This window comes from Schistocerca gregaria, chromosome 5, assembly GCF_023897955.1.
Source record: "Schistocerca gregaria isolate iqSchGreg1 chromosome 5, iqSchGreg1.2, whole genome shotgun sequence".
In the NCBI taxonomy this organism is placed as follows: Eukaryota; Metazoa; Arthropoda; class Insecta; order Orthoptera; family Acrididae; genus Schistocerca; species Schistocerca gregaria.
Window position 1 is genome coordinate 285,419,527 of NC_064924.1, and position 19,264 is coordinate 285,438,790.

Here is a 19,264-nt window from a genome sequence, read left to right on the forward strand (position 1 = left end):
CATCAGTTATTTTACTTCCTAAATAGCAAAACTCCTTTACTACTTTAAGTGTCTCATTTCCTAATCTAATTCCCTCAGCATCACCCGATTTAATTTGACTACATTCCATTATCCTCGTTTTGCTTTTGTTAATGTTCATCTTATATCCTCCTTTCAAGACACTGTCCATTCCGTTCAACTGTTCTTCCAAGTCCTTTGCCGTCTCTGACAGAATTACAATGTCATCGGCGAACCTCAAAGTTTTTACTTCGTCTCCATGAATTTTAATACCTACTCCAAATTTTTCTTTTGTTTCCTTTACTGCTTGCTCAATATACAGATTGAATAACATCGGGGAGAGGCTACAACCCTGTCTCACTCCTTTCCCAACCACTGCTTCCCTTTCATGCCCCTCGACTCTTATGACTGCCATCTGGTTTCTGTACAAATTATAAATAGCCTTTCGCTCCCTGTATTTTACCCCTGCCACCTTTAGAATTTGAAAAAGAGTATTCCAGTCAACATTGTCAAAAGCTTTCTCTGAGTCTACAAATGCTAGAAACGTAGGTTTGCCTTTTCTTAATCTTTCTTCTAAGATAAGTCGTAAGGTCAGTATTGCCTCACGTGTTCCAACATTTCGACGGAATCCAAACTGATCCTCCCCGAGGTCTGCATCTACCAGTTTTTCCATTCGTCTGTAAAGAATTCACGTTAGTATTTTGCAGCCGTGGCTTATTAAACTGATAGTTCGGTAATTTTCACATCTGTCAGCACCTGCTTTCTTTGGGATTGGAATTATTATATTCTTCTTGAAGTCTGAGGGTATTTCGCCTGTCTCATACATCTTGCTCACCAGCTGGTAGAGTTTTGTCATGACTGGCTCTCCCAAGGCCGTCAGTAGTTCTAATGGAATGTTGTCTACTCCGGGGGCCTTGTTTCGACTCAGGTCTTTCAGTGCTCTGTCAAACTCTTCACGCAGTATCGTATCTACCATTTCATCTTCATCTACATCCTCTTCTATTTCCATAATATTGTCCTCAAGTACATCGCCCTTGTATAAACCTTCTATATACTCCTTCCACCTTTCTGCCTTCCCTTCTTTGCTTAGAACTGGATTTCCATCTGAGCTCTTGATATTCATACACGTGGTTCTCTTCTCTCCAAAGGTCTCTTTAATTTTCCTGTAGGCAGTATCTATCTTACCCCTAGTGAGATAAGCTTCTACATCCTTACATTTGTCCTCTAACCATCCCTGTTTAGCCATTTTGCACTTCCTGTCGATCTCATTTTTGAGTCGTTTGTATTCCTTTTTGCCTGCTTCATTTACTGCATTTTTATATTTTCTCCTTTCATCAATTAAATTCAATATTTCTTCTGTTACCCAAGGATTTCTAGCAGCCCTCGTCTTTGTACCTACTTTATCCTCTGCTGCCTTCACTACTACATCCCTCAGAGCTACCCATTCTTCTTCTACTGTATTTCTTTCCCCTATTCCAGTCAATTGTTCCCTTATGCTCTCTCTGAAACTCTGTACAACCTCTGGTTCTTTCAGTTTATCCAGATCCCATCTCCTTAATTTCCCACATTTTTGCAGTTTCTTCAGTTTTAATCTACAGGTCATAACCAATAGATTGTGGTCATAGTTCACATCTGCCCCTGGAAATGTCTTACAATTTAAAACCTGGTTCCTAAATCTCTGTCTTACCATTATATAATCTATCTGATACCTTTTAGTATCTCCAGGGTTCTTCCACGTATACAACCTTCTTTCATGATTCTTAAACCAAGTGTTAGCTATGATTAAGTTGTGCTCTGTGCAAAATTCTACTAGGCGGCTTCCTCTTTCATTTCTTAGCCCCAATCCATATTCACCTACTATGTTTCCTTCTCTCCCTTTTCCTACACTCGAATTCCAGTCACCCATTACTATTAAATTTTCGTCTCCCTTCACTACCTGAATAATTTCTTTTATTTCATCGTACTTTTCTTCAATTTCTTCATCATCTGCAGAGCTAGTTGGCATATAAACTTGTACTACTGTAGTAGGTGTGGGCTTCGTATCTATCTTGGCCACAATAATGCGTTCACTATGCTGTTTGTAGTAGCTTACCCGCATTCCTATTTTCCTATTCATTATTAAACCTACTCCTGCATTACCCCTATTTGATTTTGTGTTTATAACCCTGTAGTCACCTGACCAGAAGTCTTGTTCCTCCTGCCACCGAACTTCACTAATTCCCACTATATCTAACTTTAACCTATCCATTTCCCTTTTTAAATTTTCTAACCTACCTGCCCGATTAAGGGATCTGACATTCCACGCTCCGATCCGTAGAACGCCAGTTTTCTTTCTCCTGATAACGACATCTTCCTGAGTAGTCCCCGCCCGGAGATCCGAATGGGGGACTATTTTACCTCCGGAATATTTTACCCAAGAGGATGCCATCATCATTTAATCATACAGTAAAGCTGCATGTCCTCAGGAAAAATTACGGCTGTAGTTTCCCCTGGCTTTCAGCCGTTCGCAGTACCAGCACAGCAAGGCCGTTTTGGTTAATGTTGCAAGGCCAGATCAGTCAATCATCCAGACTGTTGCCCCTGCAACTACTGAAAAGGCTGCTGCCCCTCTTCAGGAACCACATGTTTGTCTGGCCTCTCAACAGATACCCCTCCGTTGTGGTTGCACCTACGGTACGGCCATCTGTATCGCTGAGGCACGCAAGCCTCCCCACCAACGGCAAGGTCCATGGTTCATGGGGGGTGGTTAGCGGCGTATTTAAGGACAAGCGTCGAGCAAGGACGCTGGTCAGAAGGTAATCAAAACTAGCAGGATTCCCGTACACGGAAGGCTTGCCAACACATCCTTTCATGCCCCAGAATCAACTACCGCAACATAAATCATTGACACATTTCAGATAATATTTTAAAACAACATACTTAACTATCTTTGTTTACCACAAGCCTTAATTAGTTAACAGGTTAGGGTCTGTCATTGAAGCCACGCAAATGAGGTAGCAAGTTAAGGTCTACAATTCTACTTTGCCATTTAACACGAGTCGGGACGAGAAAAAGAAAGAATCCAGCTAATTAACTAAAAGTCACTTCTTGCATCCAGTATTTGACGATGTGCTAAAAATCAACAGACAAAGGTGAGAGTCAAGTTCGCAAGCCGGCCAAAGTGGCCGAGAGTTTCTAGGCGCTACAGTCTGGAACCGCGCGACCGCTACAGTCGCAGGTTCGAATCCTGCCTTGGGCATGGATGTGTGTGATGTCCTTAGGTTAGATAGTTTTAAGTAGTTCTAAGTTCTAGGGGACTGATGACCTCAGAAGTTAAGTCCCATAGTGCTCAGAGCCATTTGAACCATCACACTCGCAAAAAGCTCACGCAGAACAAGAGCATAAGGTGAACATTAAATAAAAATGGTTCAAATAGCTCTGAGAACTATGGGACTTAACAGCTGAGGTCATCAGTCCCCTATAACTTAGAACTACTTAAACCTAACTAACCTAAGGACGTCAATCGTCCATGCCCGAGGCAGGATTCGAACCTGCGACCTTAGCGGCAGCGTGGTTCCAGACTGTAGCGCCTAGAACCTCTCTGCCACAACGGCCGGCCAAGCATCAACAAAACGGCGTGGCCTCCTGTACGCTCCCAGACGTCCACAGTTAGAGTTCCTCCACCAGACCGACGCTCTCTCGCAAACACGGCAGGCAACCGGCCGCAGCAACACCACAGCCCCCTCTGGCTAGGTAAGGAAACAACAGAGCACGAAGTTGGAATTTCAAAAGGAACGCTCTACAGACAAAAATGTAGTCAAATGAGTGTGAAATCTTATGGGAATTAACTGCTAAGGTCATCAGTCCCTAAGCTTACACACTACTTAACCTAAATTATCCTAAATCCTAAGGACAAGCACACACACCCATGCCCGAGGGAGGACTCGAACCACCGCACGGACCAGCCGCACAGTCCATGACTGCAGCGCTAAAGACCGCTCGGCTAATCCCGCGCGGCCTTGCACAGACAAGGGGGAAACACATAGAATCGACCGTGACATTTCGTCACGATTCACTTACCATGAGAATGACGTCTCCCTCGTCTAACATCCTTTTTTTTTTTCTTTTCAGACAAGAGAGATTTGGAGTCGGTGACTGGCTCCTTTCAGGATATGCAAAGTGGAACTCCAATGCTGTGTCTGGATTGGCTACCACACCAAGAGAACAGACAAGAGCGGAGATTAAATGAGTAGAGGATAGTTCGATTGGTTTGTGCAGTGTGGAGGCGGCGAGGCTTGGTGGAAAGTAGTTGTGATTCTCTACTTTCTTCGTCTTCTGGTTCTCCCCTGTTGGAGAATTGCAGGTCTTTTCCTAGTGGGTCTGTCTCCTATGATGCACTAAGAGCCAGTGGCAGTTACCGACAGTGGAACTGCATATCATCTTGGACACATCGTGTGTCGCGAGCGTGAACTTATTTGACCTGAGTTGGCAGTCTGACGATTGACAACTCCAGCACGCCCGATTGCGCCTGTGAGTCAAATTGGTCTGGCTAGACCAGCGAATGGGTGCAACTCGTACTGAAATCTGCCGGGATTTCAGGGCTCTTATGGGGAAGTCCCACGTGTTCTGACAATCAGAACGACAGACCTCGTAGTTTGCAAATTTTCGTGGACACGTCAGAATATTACAGCTGCCACAGTGCACCTCTTCTCGCCAACAGCGCGCTGTTTTCTGCTGCCGCCTGAATCAAGATGAAAGGGTTGTTAAATGATATTCGCAGCTCCCTGTTCTCAGGTGAACCATAGTTTGTGGTAAAGTTGGTCGCAGTTGCTTCCATTTGAACAGAGTTGTGCTTCACACTGAATTCATGTAAACAAAGTCAGATTGCGTTGTAACAGGGATTATGTATGGCATCGGTCTATCCTTGAGGGATGATGGTGTAACATGCTTGGTTCAGAGTCTGCAGCGTCTGCAGTGGCTAAAAAGTCCCACTCGATTGTGGCAGTTCCTGCTGCAGTTTGGACATGTGGAATCTGAGGGACTTCGAACAGAAGCCGCTCTGACTCTTAGCTTTGCCCGCTTCCTGATTTGTTCCTGTGTGCGTTCGTCCTCTGAGAGCTTGACGCCGTTGCGCAAAGCTACTCGCCACGGTCATCTGCAATACTTTCCCAGCGACTTGGACTGATTCTGTTCTTGGTCAGGTCTCTCTTGCAGACATCCTTGAAACGAAGATACGGTCGTCCCATTGGCCTCAGACCCTCCTGAAGTTCTCCGAACAGCAGTTGTTTCGGTATCCGTTCAGGATCCATGCGCCTGTCATGCCCCAACCATCTTAGACGTCGATGACTCAGGAGTGCAAAGATGATGGTTGTGCTTGCACGATGAAAGACTTCGGTGTTGGGTACTCTATCTCTCCAAGAGATCTGAAGGATGTTCCGGAGACTGCGAAGATGGAAGCTGTTGAGCCGAGATTCATGCCTAGAAAGAGTTGTCCATGTCTCACAGCTATAGAGAAGGGTGCTTATAACACAAGCGTTGTAGACTTTTAATTTAGTTTTTGAGGTAAACAGTCCGTTGTTCCATACTCTGTTTTTCAATCTAGCCATGACAGATGACGCCTTCGCGATTCTGTTAGTAATTTCAGTGTCCATGGACAAGTTGCTACATATTGTGGGTCCCAAGTAGGTAAAGTCATCAACTACCTGGACAGGATTGCCATCATTGCTGACAGATGGAAGGTTGGTAGTGCTCTGCGCCATGATCTTAGTCTTTTGAAGGCTGATGAGTAGACCAAATTTTTCACAGGCATGTGATAATTTGTTACTTATATACTGCAACTCCTGTGTTCGCTACTGGAGCTGCATCGTCGCGCATATAACAACTAACGAATAACAACTGTATTTACTTTGGTCTTGGCCTTGAGGTGAGCAATGTTGAAAAGATTTCCATCAGACATCGTATGTAGATACACTCCCTCCTCACAGTCTTCAAAGGCAAATCTGAGCAGAAGGGAAAAGAAAATCCCAAATAATGTAGGAGCTAACACACACCCCTGTTTCACACCGCTATTAACAGGGAATGCTTCTAATGTTTTACCGTTGAAGCAGATTGTTGCTTGTGTTTTCTAATGGAAAGAGACAATTATTTGTAGTAATTTAGGTGGGCATCCAATCTTCTCCAACAGTTTGAAAAGCCCATTTCTGCTCGCTGAATCAAACGCTTTAACAAGGTCAATGAAAGCAATATAAAGTGGCCTCTGCTGCACACGACATTTCTCTTGGAGCTGTCTTAAAGAGAAGATCACATCTACGGTTGATCGGCCAGACCTTAAGCTACACTGAGATTCTGGGTAGATTCTGGAAGCTAAGATTTGTAATCGCATTAGGATGACTCTTGCATAAGCTTTCCCGGCTACACTTAGTAATGAAATGCCTCGGTAATTGTTCCAGTCACTTCTGTTCCCTTTCTACTTATATAGAGTAACTATCCTCGAATTCCGCATACTCATCGGGACATAACCTTCTTCCCAGATGGTTGTGATAAGTGGATATAAATGTTTGGGAAGAACAGACTTGTTATACTTAATAACCTCTGCAGGGATCCCATCTTCACCTGGGGCCTTTCCGTTAGCAAGAGAATCTGTTTGTCTAGTGAGTTCTTCCATAGTAGGGATTGCATCTAGTTCTTCCATAACTGGCATTTGCTTGATGGCGTCACATGCATCCTTGCTAACTTCATTCTCGGCTGCATACAACTCGAGGTAGTGTTCAACCCAGCGTTCCATTTGTTTGCCTTCATCAGCAATGACTTCACCCGTCTTGGACTTCAGAGGAGTTGTTTTTCTGACAGTTGGTCCAATTGCTTTCTTAATACCATCATACATTGCCTTAGCATCCCCAGAATCGGCCGCTTTCTGTATACCTGCAAATAAATTCAACCAGTAGTTATTTGCGCATCTCCTGGATGTTTGCTGTGCCCTGTACTTTTCCTTTCGTAAGTCACCTCGAGTTCTTTCATTTGGGTTTCTTTTGTAAGCAAGCAGGGATTTCCGTTTAGCCTCAGTGACTGGTTCCATTTTTTCCAAATTTTGCTCGTACCAGGCCTTATTTCTTTTTCCTTTTTTTCCATAGGCCAATACTGCTGAGTTGTAAATTGCACCCGAGAGTTTTGCATATTTCTTATCAACATTCCTTTCTGCTTGCACGTTTCCTGGGAAAACACTTTCAAAATCACTGACAAAATCCTGCTTCCTTTGTGTGTCATGAACATGATCTGTGTTGATACGGGCATGACCTCTCGGTTTAGCGTGGTGACATTTCTTAGGAGTGGGCCTCAATGTGCACGCCACCAGGGCGTGGTCAGTGTTGCAATCATCACTATGATAACTTCGCGTCAGTAGCACATTTTTGAGACCAGTACGCCTAGCTATGACTAAGTCAAGTTGATGCCAGTGATGAGAGCGCGGGTGTCTCCAGGACACCTTGTGCTGATCCTTAAGCTGGAAATATGTGTTTGTAATGCAGAGTCCATAAAAGCAGCAAACTTCAAGCTCTCTCTGGCCATTTTCATTCATTTTTTCCCACCCCATGATGTCCCAGGCAGTTCGGCCATATGTCATTATCTGATCCAACTCTAGCATTAAAGTACCCTAGAATATACAGTTTCTCGGTGCTAGGTACCTTGACTATCCTGTCGCTGAGTAAATCATAAAACAGATCCTCCTCTTCCATGCTGGATTATAAGGTGGGAGCGTCCACATTTAGGATGTTGACAGTGCCGCTTAAGGAGCATATTTTCAAATCAATAATTCGCTCTGTTCCACCGGATGGTGGCACAGTACAGTCCAGGAGGGTGTTTTTAACAGCAAATCCTACGACATGAAGTCTTGACTCGTCTTGAGACTTCCCCTGCCAGAAGAATGTGTAATTATCCTCCCTGATAGAGCCCGCGTCTGGAAGCCGCGTCTCCTGCAGTTCCGCGATGTCAACGTTCAAACGATGGAGCTCTCTGTTAATTACGGCAGTCTTACGGATGAAATCAACCTCTTGGGCATGCTCAAGGTACCTTGCACACATGGTCCTAACATTCCAGGTGGCAATACGAAATAGTGATTTCTTTATTATTTCAGTTTTGTTTTTAGTAGGTGTACTATATCAACCCGTTTTTAGTAGGTGTACTATATCAACCCGCTTGTCGAAGATTACTTCAAAGCTTCACACACCCCGTGAAGCAGGCGGATAGTGGCGGGACAGCACCTTATTGGCTGGGGGCTGCCCAACTTGAGGCGGGCGGTAGCTGTGCAATGATCTCTCCCACCGTCGGAGGTGGCGCCTGGCACTCGAGTCTCACGCCAGTCAGACAGAGCTTATAACGGGTAACTGCCTCTTCCTGTGTTGTGCCGAAATCCTTGGACGACGCTGAAGTGTCTTCTCCAGGATGCTACAAGCCTGAGCGATAAATATTAAGACACGTGAGTTACCCATTCATCACGGTCTCCCTCTCGACCTAAATGATAATATCCAGAGGAAAGGCAAGCCAATACGTCTGGTATCACTTCGGTTGCAGGAGCTGCCGAAAGGGGACGTAGTAAACCTTCTAACCGCCTTTGGGGCCCCACTCCAGATTTTCTTTCAGGGTTTTCTCCCTCAGCCTTCATCCCTCTCGAGACCAACCACAAGGCAGTGGTGTGTTAAGGTAATTAGAGAAAGAAAAGGAATGGTAACTGAGGAGAGGGTAGGGAATATGATATATAGGATATAGGATATGAGACGAGTCGTTGTGAGGCACTGTTTGTCTGGCTCCTCTGCTGAGACCTGCCCGGCTAAGTTGGACCTCCCAGTAGCTACGCTACCGCCAATATAGCTCTCAGTTTCCTTGGAGCACACAAACTCTCCCGTCCACACGAACAGTGCTACGATAAGGCGGTGTCTCATGGGAGAGCAACAGGGATTAATTCAGGGGAAAATTGGTATAGCTTTGCCAATCAAACACCATTCTTTTTCTAATTTGTGTTTGTCATTTTTGGGTACAATTTATCAGCTGGTGGTAGTTACAAAAGGATTAATAAAACTTGTCATTATTTTGTAAATTTAAATACGTCACTGTTCTCATTCATACACAAGTATTCGCTGTTTTTATTTTATAGTGGTGATATGTGGTTACACCAGCGATTTACGCTTCAGTCATATTAAATTAATTAATCTGGTTATTAATTTAAGCCCTGAATGCGACCACAGGCGTAGGCAACGAAAGTGTCATGAGTAAATTCAGTAATTCATATGTAAAAAATTAAAGGTCTAGCTCACAATTTGAACGTTATTGAGAAGATACTTTTCTTTATGTAGAAATAATAGCAGTTAGCATCACTCAAATATATATTTATATTTAAAGCAAGCGACTTTTGCAATATGAATAGTATAAGTAGTCTTTACGAAACACAATTAATCTCTCCATTCAGCTCAGATTATAAGTTTACAATCGAACGGAATAGTCTGTAAGAAACGTAGGCAGCAGAAATAAGTAGTGTTAAAGACATATGGCATCCGCACAAAAGACTCACGCAAGCCATCGCGCGCGTGAAACAGCCGGATTTAAGAAATTTGGGGATTACGAATAGTACCGTGCGGACCGAGCCTGACTCGCAAGAAAAAACGTCGACCGACAAAATGTATTCGATACTCCGTGTCACTACCGACTTAGACCACAGAGAATAAGCAAAGGAAAGTGGAGGAATACGAAAACTACCTAGTCGGTACGAACGGGCGGGAAAGGAGAGAAGCGAGTAACGAAACATTGGCGCTATACCGCGTCCGACAAGTGTAAGGCCGTCGTCACACGGAACGAGGCAGCTAACGTTGATGTGGACACGGACGGGAAATCCAGCCACAGAAGAGTAAGTGCTCAAGTCACACAAGAAGTGCTAATTAACTTGATATGCCACACTAGCCCTTTCTAGCGGCAGCTGTATTTGGCTCGGAAACAACACATATTGTTTACGAAAATGAATGCACATAAAATTCCTACATTAGCTCTATTAAAACGCACATTTCCTCCCTTGTCCGCATGCTGTAGTATACATAAATAAAAACTTCAGTACCCATGAACTTGTTATAAGACAAAAAGCGAATTCCATGGCCTGTCGTAAGGACAGCAGCTTGTAAAACTTCACAAAATCAGACCAAATCACTCCTGAGAGAGAGAGAGAGAGAGAGAGAGAGAGAGAGAGAGAGAGAGAGAGCACTTACATTTACGTAGCATCGAATATTACAGCCGTTATTTCTGTTAATTCGATAAGGAAGTCCCACAGTCTTTTAGGAAACGGGGAGGTGAGTAAAAAATCTGGATATAGAGAGACGCGAACCTATAAACTATTTTACAAACTCTGATTTTAAATTGTTTGTTTGTACTTGACATTATGTACAAGCTTTTTAGCTGTGGTTACCCGACCTATAAGGTTACTTGCTGTTACAAACTGTTTGGAAACTCGGTGCTTCTACCAGTTACGCTACCATGAACTAATTCATGAAACACTCATGTATTCAATGTTACCATCTTCTGAAGGCTTTAATCGCTGATATGTTATTAACGATATGTTATTAGCTGATATTTAATTATAACAAATCCTACCAAAAATGACCGCCAGTACGACGTTTCTCTTTTATCACGACCAATCGTAACAATAATGGTGCTCTCTTTAGAGATTCAGTATGCTCATGCATTGAAAACAGCATGTATTCATACGGTGTATGTGGTATGATACAAAGCGTTTCGATAGAAAACGAAAAATGCAGTATAACGTCTCGCTAGTTATACGGGGTGTTCAAAAAGTTTCTCCGGAGTGCATTATGATCGTTAGCCGTGCGTGACGTAAGCCACAGTGAATATACCGAAATGAAACTCAGTGAAACGCAAGTTATTAATTTAGTGGATATTCATTTTTACTTACAAATTTTCACATTAAATGTTGAAAGTGTCCCCTCTGTTGTTGAATACACAAGTCAGTTCGTCTAATCATATTTCCAAACACAAGCTGTAACATTACTTCTGTAACAGAACCAGTGAACGTCGATATTGCAGTTTTCAATTGATCGATGAATTTTGAACGATTTTTATTGACAGTTGCTTTCGCTGCACCCCAGAATAAAAAGTCATGTGGTGTTAGGTCAAGCGATCGTGTAAGCCGAAGTCCCTGTGACATTATGCGATAATCAAAAACATCAGCAAGCAGTGACGTTGAAACGCGAGCTGTATGCGCGGTTGCACCATCTTGTTGAAAATAACCGTTCAATATTTTACTTAACACAAGTTCTCCAATACGTGGGTATAGAATATCACTGCAGTATCGTTGTGCGTTTATTGTTTCGTTGAAAAGTATGGGACCCACAATCCGACTTCTAGAAATTGCAATCCAAACTCCTATTTTCACAGAATGAAGTGGTTCCTCATGAATATACACAATGAATTTCCAGTACTCCGCATACGAAAATTTGGCGAGTTCAAGTACGAAGATAAATGAAACAACGCCTCGTCAGTGAAAAACGTTTCATTAAGAATATTTCTTCCATTTCGTTGAACGAAATTTTTGAACCATTGACAAGAATGCAGTCTCTTGCCATGATCAGTATTTTTTTAGTTCTTGCACGACTGTCACTTTGTATGGGCAGCTGTGTGGGTCGTTCTGACACTAACATCGATTTCCTGGGCGAGTTTTCTTACTGACTTGTTCGGACTCATGGACATTTTACCGTAAATATGGAGTAGTTTATCCTCAGACAAAACTCTAGGACGACCACTTCTCGTTGCATCTGTCACTGTTCCCGTACTTCGAAATTTGTTTATCAAATCTCGCACAGTATCGCGATGTGGGAGTGTTGTCTCCGGGAAAACTGAATTAAATGTTTGAGGAACTGAAACTGTGTATTTACCGCCAGCTTTGAACACATGTTCGACTAAAAACACACGTTCTTTATTGGTTAGCATTTTAACAGTGACAAAAACGAAACAATGGAACTAAACTTTAAACGTTCACGTCAACACTTAGCGACACACATTAACGACACTACTGACGCTGGCTGAGGTAAACGAAACGGAGGAATGTTGGGAGAGTCCACTTGAAGGGAAGTAACCCAGGCAGGCGAAAACCATAAGGCACGCGCAGCTAACAACCATACGACACTGCGAAGAGACTTTTTGACCACCCCGTACTTGTAACGTAGAGAGTGTTCTTGATAATTACTGATTCTACTTTACGTGGCACGTCGGCAAAATATCGCAGAACTTATTTTGTTTTTGATACGACGAAATGACCCCGTCAATTCGAAATAGCAGAAAATGACGTCACAATACTCGTACAGCTTCACCTTACGTAAATCGCCCCATGCGAGGATGGCTGGAGGAATACGAGAACCACCGTCGTGGCCTAAACTGAACACGAACTGTGTGTGGGGAAGAAAACATGCGACTAACGAATCATTTCAAGCAATACCGAAAGGTTAACATTCAGTTCACAAAGCTTCATAAATACATGACGTCATCTTGGCGTCACAGGATGTATGAAAGACGGAAAGAGCTGTCTGTCTACATTCACCTTCGTTCAGTTCACCACACTTGAGGCGAGCATGACGTTCAAACAATTACATTCGCTGTAAATTGAAGTTGTAGGGGAGAGAAAGAAAAGGAAAGGGAAAGGATTATTGACTTCAGCTGCAAAAGGGACTTTTACGCGGAATCAGCGGCGACGAGCGAGAAAGTGTGCCGGATGGGGATTCGAAACAGGGATCTCCTGCTTACCAGGCAATTGCGTTAAGCCCTGCCCCACTCACCCGTGGTGTCTGTTCCATCGGACATGTCCGACAGAACAGACACCACGCATTCCTGTAACAACATTCGCTTCAATAGCGAGAACTGGAAGTTTCACTTGTGCGCTACTGCAAACTATGCTAACCTCGAGCTTACGTAGTTTGCAATTGTCTCAAGTTCTGCATTCCCGTGCATTGGGCTGTGGGAAAGTAAGAGATTAAAATTTTTGCAAGAATTGATTTCGAAACATGGCAAAAAAAAACTGTACTAACCACTTCATCAACCCCGAAAGTGAGACGACTTGCTGATATACAAGCCAGCCAGCACTGAATCCATTTAACGTATGTATTCAACATAGTGTCTTCAAGGTGTCCCAACAACGTAAATATATTCTTGGAACCTCTGAAAACTAGTTTCGAGAGTTAGTCTGCAATTACAAAGTTTGGATAGCCATTACAGCAGACGAATTAAAGCGGCAACTCATTTAACTTGTATTCTATGAATAAATGCTGTTTCAAAACACCGGCACATTGAGGATCACTTGAAGACGCATTGGTACTGCTAAAAATTTTCTAATGAAATAACGAAAAACGTCGTATTGGTGGTCAAAGATGTACTTAAATTGAATACATTCTTGTTTGGAAAAGAAATATCCTAAAAGCACTGGCTCGTAAATTTTTTTAATGCTGTGTAGGTCGACTAAGTTATCTTTTAATTCTTCTGCAGACGTGTCGATCTTTTCTGTGTTTTTTATACTGAGTGATACGTTGTTTTACCAGATGATCAACGTGTTTTAAATATTCATTCTGTTTTCATGCCTAATTTGTAATTTATTTGCAACGACAACTCTCTCCGGAGGGAAAGAGAGAGACAGAATACTCCTATACGTACATAACTCCGAATATTACAGAACGCAATTCCGTTAAATTATTAAAGAAATTTCGCAGTCATTTAAAAACGTGAAGGCGAAAAGAAATTGGAAATGGCAGGATGCACACTATTTACTTCATACTTCGTAACAGCAAGGTTATAACCACTACGCAAATATTGGGACAAAGCTGTTTCTACCCCAAAGTACCATATCCAAGTTTGCGTCAATGACGTCATCCAAGATGGCTGCCGTGACGTCATCTGATGACGTCATACAAGATGGCGGATTTTGGCGGGAAGTTTGAATTTTGGGATACGTCGATTAACCTAACCCCCTCCCCACAAAATGGTGGGAAGTTCAAATTCCATCAGAACAAGGCAACACACCTCTGCTAACCTAAGAAAATGGCGGGAAAGAAAGGGCAGTTGGGCTACGTCCACTAACCCAAGTCATCCAATTGCCACCTCTTCCTAGGAATTTGCGCGAAATTTGAATTTTGGCGGTAAAGAAAGGTCACTGGGCTATCTCTACTAACCTAAGAAATGGCGGGAAAGGAAGGGCACTTGGGCTACCTCCACTAACCTAAGTCACCCGACCGCCACCTCGTCCTAAGAAATGGTGGGTGAGGATTCAGGCTGTGCTGGGCTGCTGGAGAGAAGAAAGAGTGTACTTCATTTATTTTAGAACAATTTATTTAGGGATGGATTTTGAGAGATAGTATATTTATCACAGTGATGCAGAAAACACGCTCTGACATGCTTGGGGTGAAGCCACTCAGCATACGGACCTGCAAACAACTCGTAAATTACCCATTTATAACGCTCTGCCAATGCGCTTGCTAACTGTAAACAGCCAAAAATAATGCATTGCACAGCCTACAGATCTGCAAACCACTCGTAAAATAATGAAATACATTTATGTCCAGAGACCCAAAAACACGTAAATCGTCGAAATATTAACCCATCTAAAATACTCTGCAAACATGCTTGCTAACTGTCAATTCTCGAAATCATGCACCAGTCTTTATTTAAACAATTTGAGGCACTACAGCCACCCAGTGTTGTCGCCATTGGGTCCAGAGTCCAACTGAATTACTACACAGTACTGCCACCAGAGGGCGCTATCGTCCATTCTGTGACATAATCCAAGATGGCGAGGGAAAATGGCGGTAAACAGCGTGGTCACCATGGGGTCTGGAGTCCAACTGACGTAGTACACAGTACCGCCACCACAGGGCGCTGTCGTCTGTTCCATAACCCAAGATGGCGGTTCGGTGTGGGGGAAAATGGCGGGAAAAGGACTCTACCTGTGCTGGACATAAGTCTTTATTTTGGAGGCAGTGTCTCCACCATGAGGGCACGGCCGATTTCCTTCCCAATCCTTCCCTCACCCGAGCTTGCGCTCTGTCTCTAATGACCTAGTTGCCGACGGGACGTTAAACACTAATCTCCTCCTCCTCCACCATGAGATCTAGAGTACAACTGACCTAGTACACAGTACTCCAACCAGAGGATGCTGTCATCCCTCCTGTGACGTAACCCAAGATTGCTGTCTGGAGGGGTAAATGACTCAGCCTGCGCTGGGCTGCTGGAGAAAGTAATGAAGGAGTGTACTTTATTTATTTTGGAATAATTTATTTAGGGACCGATTTGAGATAGTATATTTATCACACTGATACAAAACACTCGCCCTGATGTGCTTGGGCTCACACCACACAGCCTACAGACCTGTAAACTACTCCTTAATAACACACTACAGACACACAAACAACTCCTAAATTACCGAAATAATTTCAGTACAAACATGCAAACTCCTCCTAAATAATGCAGTACCCTGGTGTGCAGACACGAAATCAACTAGTAAATGGTCCAAATAATGCATAGAACAGCCTACAGGCCTGCTAGTAAAATAATGAAAGAGGCACGCAATCAACATACACAAGCACTGCCTACCACCCTCTGTCCACTGGATCACACAGGAGGCTACAGGCAGACACCACGAAATGACGTGGCCGTCAGCTGCCAAGCCACACACAGGTGCCCTCAAGCATGAGGCGGCAGTATCCATTTCATTGTTGGCACCTGAGAAATTCTTCTCGAAATATGTGATGACCTAGGCACCCTTGCTGATGTGACAGGACGGGAGCAGAGACCTATTTGTAGAGTGCAGACGCTCCAACGGCGGGCACCGTCGCTCTCACGCCACTGCTGCCTACAACGACTGGCTGAAAGTTGGGTCTGTTTTCGGTTATATAGTTAGAGTTCTTCGAGTGTTATACCGACGTCACAGAACTCTAAGGCGCGCTCACGCTGGTCCCATACGCGAGACGCCTCTGGCCAGCACATATTTTTACCTGTGCTGATGCGATACCTATGTATACTGATGTCACAGAATAGCACAGGATGCATTGTTCCTGACGATCGTAAGGGAACATGCAAGCTGCATCTACCCGTGCAAGCATACCCAGCGTGACTGACACATCGTGCGAAATGTTTGTCCTGCTATCAATATACGTTTCAGAAACGTTAAAAGTTCTCACCACTAAAAGCTTGTGCATGCTTACGAAAACACCATTAATCATAAATGCATTCTTGTTCTTTCGAAAGAGATCACTGCCTAAGCACAGATGGGGGAAAACCAGAACAATTACACAAACAGAATTCGAAGCACTGTCTTACAGAAGAGAAAAAATGGCAGCAATTTTTGGTCTCCTACAGCTACAGGTCTCGAGATGCCCTAATGTCACAGTGCTGGATGAGTGACAACATCCCTGCCAGAGATGGGTGGTCTGCTTCAACTTGTGTTTGAGCACTTGCTTTCTCTGAACTTTCTGTATATACCTTGCCTCCGTTTTGTTCGAATCAGTCTGTAGACGCTCCTATGCCCTGGCACAAAGGATGTCTTATGGATGAATAGAGCATTACGATTGTACTTTGTGCAGATCACCATGCAGCACCAACAAATAAACCTTGCAACGTGCCCTACAGATCGTTAAATACAGAAAGACTCTTACTGAGTTACACTGCTATCCCACTGAGGACAACAGCTTAAATATTAGAGTGCGAAACAGTTCTCCAACCCAGAGATAAATCACCTTGTACCGTGTTGATGTATAAACATACAATCCATATCCTGAGCCGTACAAAATCAGTCATTTCACATCATCCGTACATATACCGCGAAGACAGACAGCACCGTATACACTCCTCTTAGCTCTAGACATTTACCTGCGAAGTCAGCAGTTATCCACCACCAGAAGGGTGACCAGAGAGCCCTCAGTGGACCGATGTCACTCTCGGAGCTCTTCTACAAATTCGGGCTCGTCGCCCCCTTAGCACAAACGCGTTAGTGTTTCAGGTCCAAACATGCTTGCTTCCTTTCTCTTCTATACCCATCTCCAGACTCAGGGATTACAAGAACACATGTATTTTCGCATAGATTGCCATAATACTATACCATTTATTAGGTACTTATAGAGATCAAGCACGCAGCAGCATCCTACCAATCGCTCATGCAACATAGTTCAGAAGATACAGACTTGAAATTATTTCTCTACAAACACGAAACTTTAGCTAGTTGGGGCGATCAGAAAAAAATAGAGAAAATTGATATTTCCACTCGGTAATACCGATGTCGGTGATGTAGCAGATTCCAAATCATCCCTATAATTTACAAGTTCAACTATGGTGATACTCAAGTCTAGAGAACTGGCAAACGTGTCTTCCACATGCTAAATGCACACACCACAATCTACCTTCTCTCAACTAAATAAAGGCGAGAAATGTGCAGAAGCAATCAACCGAACAATTTACATTGGAGGGAATAACGGTCCAGCAAAAACACACCTCCATATTCAATCTTTTCAAATTTCCATGCGATCACGAAAGCTATCCAACACATACTAACTATTAGTTTGTTATTCGGCTGTCTCCATTCGGACGGCCTCTGTCGTTAGCTGGAAACGAACATCAGTCCCACCACAAGCCACACATAGAGGGAATCATCCTACAAAATTGGTCAGATTATACTTGATCGCTATTCTCCTTTCTTTCTTTCACTGGTGCCATGTCCCGCACTAACGCAGGGTCGGCATTGTTAGGAACGGATTTGGGAAGGTTAGGATGAAGGGGTGGCCAGATGTCCTTCCTGCCGCCACCCCTACCCCCAGGACGGAATCAGAGTACCCCAGCTGTCTGCGTCTAGTGTAATTCATGGACTAGTGCGAACGTGTTCAGATGTCGGCGAGTCGTGTAACTGAGACGGAACGTAGGGACCAGCCTCGTATTCACCTAGAGGGATGTGGAAAACCGCCTAAAAACCACATCCAGGCTGGGCAGCACACCGGCCCTTGTCGCTAGTCAACCGTGCTCAATCCATCCGGATCCGGCGCGCCTACCCGAGTCGAGGAAGCAGCGTGTTACCGCTCTCGGCTATCCTGGCGGGTATATATTTGATCGCTATACTTACAATTAAATGTTACGATTGCGATTCCAGTTGAATGACATTTGACAACGAGTGAAGTATCGGAAATACATCCTGCTGACGGCTGTGGCTCTGGAAACTAGAAGTTTCTGTACCATTCTTATGACTTAAATACTGTTCCCTCTGCTATCACAGTATTCCACAGTCATCTCCTTTGCTCATGTCAGAACACAAACACATACTCTATAAGCCTGATGCTTAAGATGAACCTATCACGCATCCCCTTCTACTAATATTAATAATACACTCCTGGAAATGGAAAAAAGAACACATTGACACCGGTGTGTCAGACCCACCATACTTGCTCCGGACACTGCGAGAGGGCTGTACAAGCAATGATCACACGCACGGCACAGCGGACACACCACGAACCGCGGTGTTGGCCGTCGAATGGCGCTAGCTGCGCGGCATCTGTGCACCGCCGCCGTCAGTGTCAGCCAGTTTGCCGTGGCATACGGAGCTCCATCGCAGTCTTTAACACTGGTAGCATGCCGCGACAGCGTGGACGTGAACCGTATGTGCAGTTGACGGACTTTGAGCGAGGGCGTATAGTGGGCATGCGGGAGGCCGGGTGGACGTACCGCCGAATTGCTCAACACGTGGGGCGTGAGGTCTCCACAGTACATCGATGTTGTCGGCAGTGGTCGGCGGAAGGTGCATGTGCCCGTCGACCTGGGACCGGACCGCAGCGACGCACGGATGCACGCCAAGACCGTAGGATCCTACGCAGTGCCGTAGGGGACCGCACCGTCACTTCCCAGCAAATTAGGGACACTGTTGCTCCTGGGGTATCGGTGAGGACCATTCGCAACCATCTCCATAAAGCTGGGCTACGGTCCCGCACACCGTTAGGCCGTCTTCCGCTCACGCCCCAACATCGTGCAGCCCGCCTCCAGTGGTGTCGCGACAGGCGTGAATGGAGGGACGAATGGAGACGTGTCGTCTTCAGCGATGAGAGTCGCTTCTGCCTTGGTGCCAATGATGGTCGTATGCGTGTTTGGCGCCGTGCAGATGAGCGCCACAATCAGGACTGCATACGACCGAGGCACACAGGGTCAACACCCGGCATCATGGTATGGGGAGCGATCTCCTACACTGGCCGTACACCTCTGGTGATCGTCGAGGGGACACTGAATA

General features: G+C 44.5%; 1 protein-coding gene across 1 annotated transcript; it reads right to left on the reverse strand.

Annotated features, from left to right (window-relative positions):
* Positions 1-6,442: 6,442 nt before the first annotated feature.
* LOC126273320 (uncharacterized) lies at positions 6,443-7,564 on the reverse strand. The gene has a single exon (XM_049976865.1). It carries the CDS (start codon positions 7,562-7,564, stop codon positions 6,443-6,445), a length of 1,122 nt encoding a protein of 373 aa, XP_049832822.1.
* Positions 7,565-19,264: the final 11,700 nt, after the last annotated feature.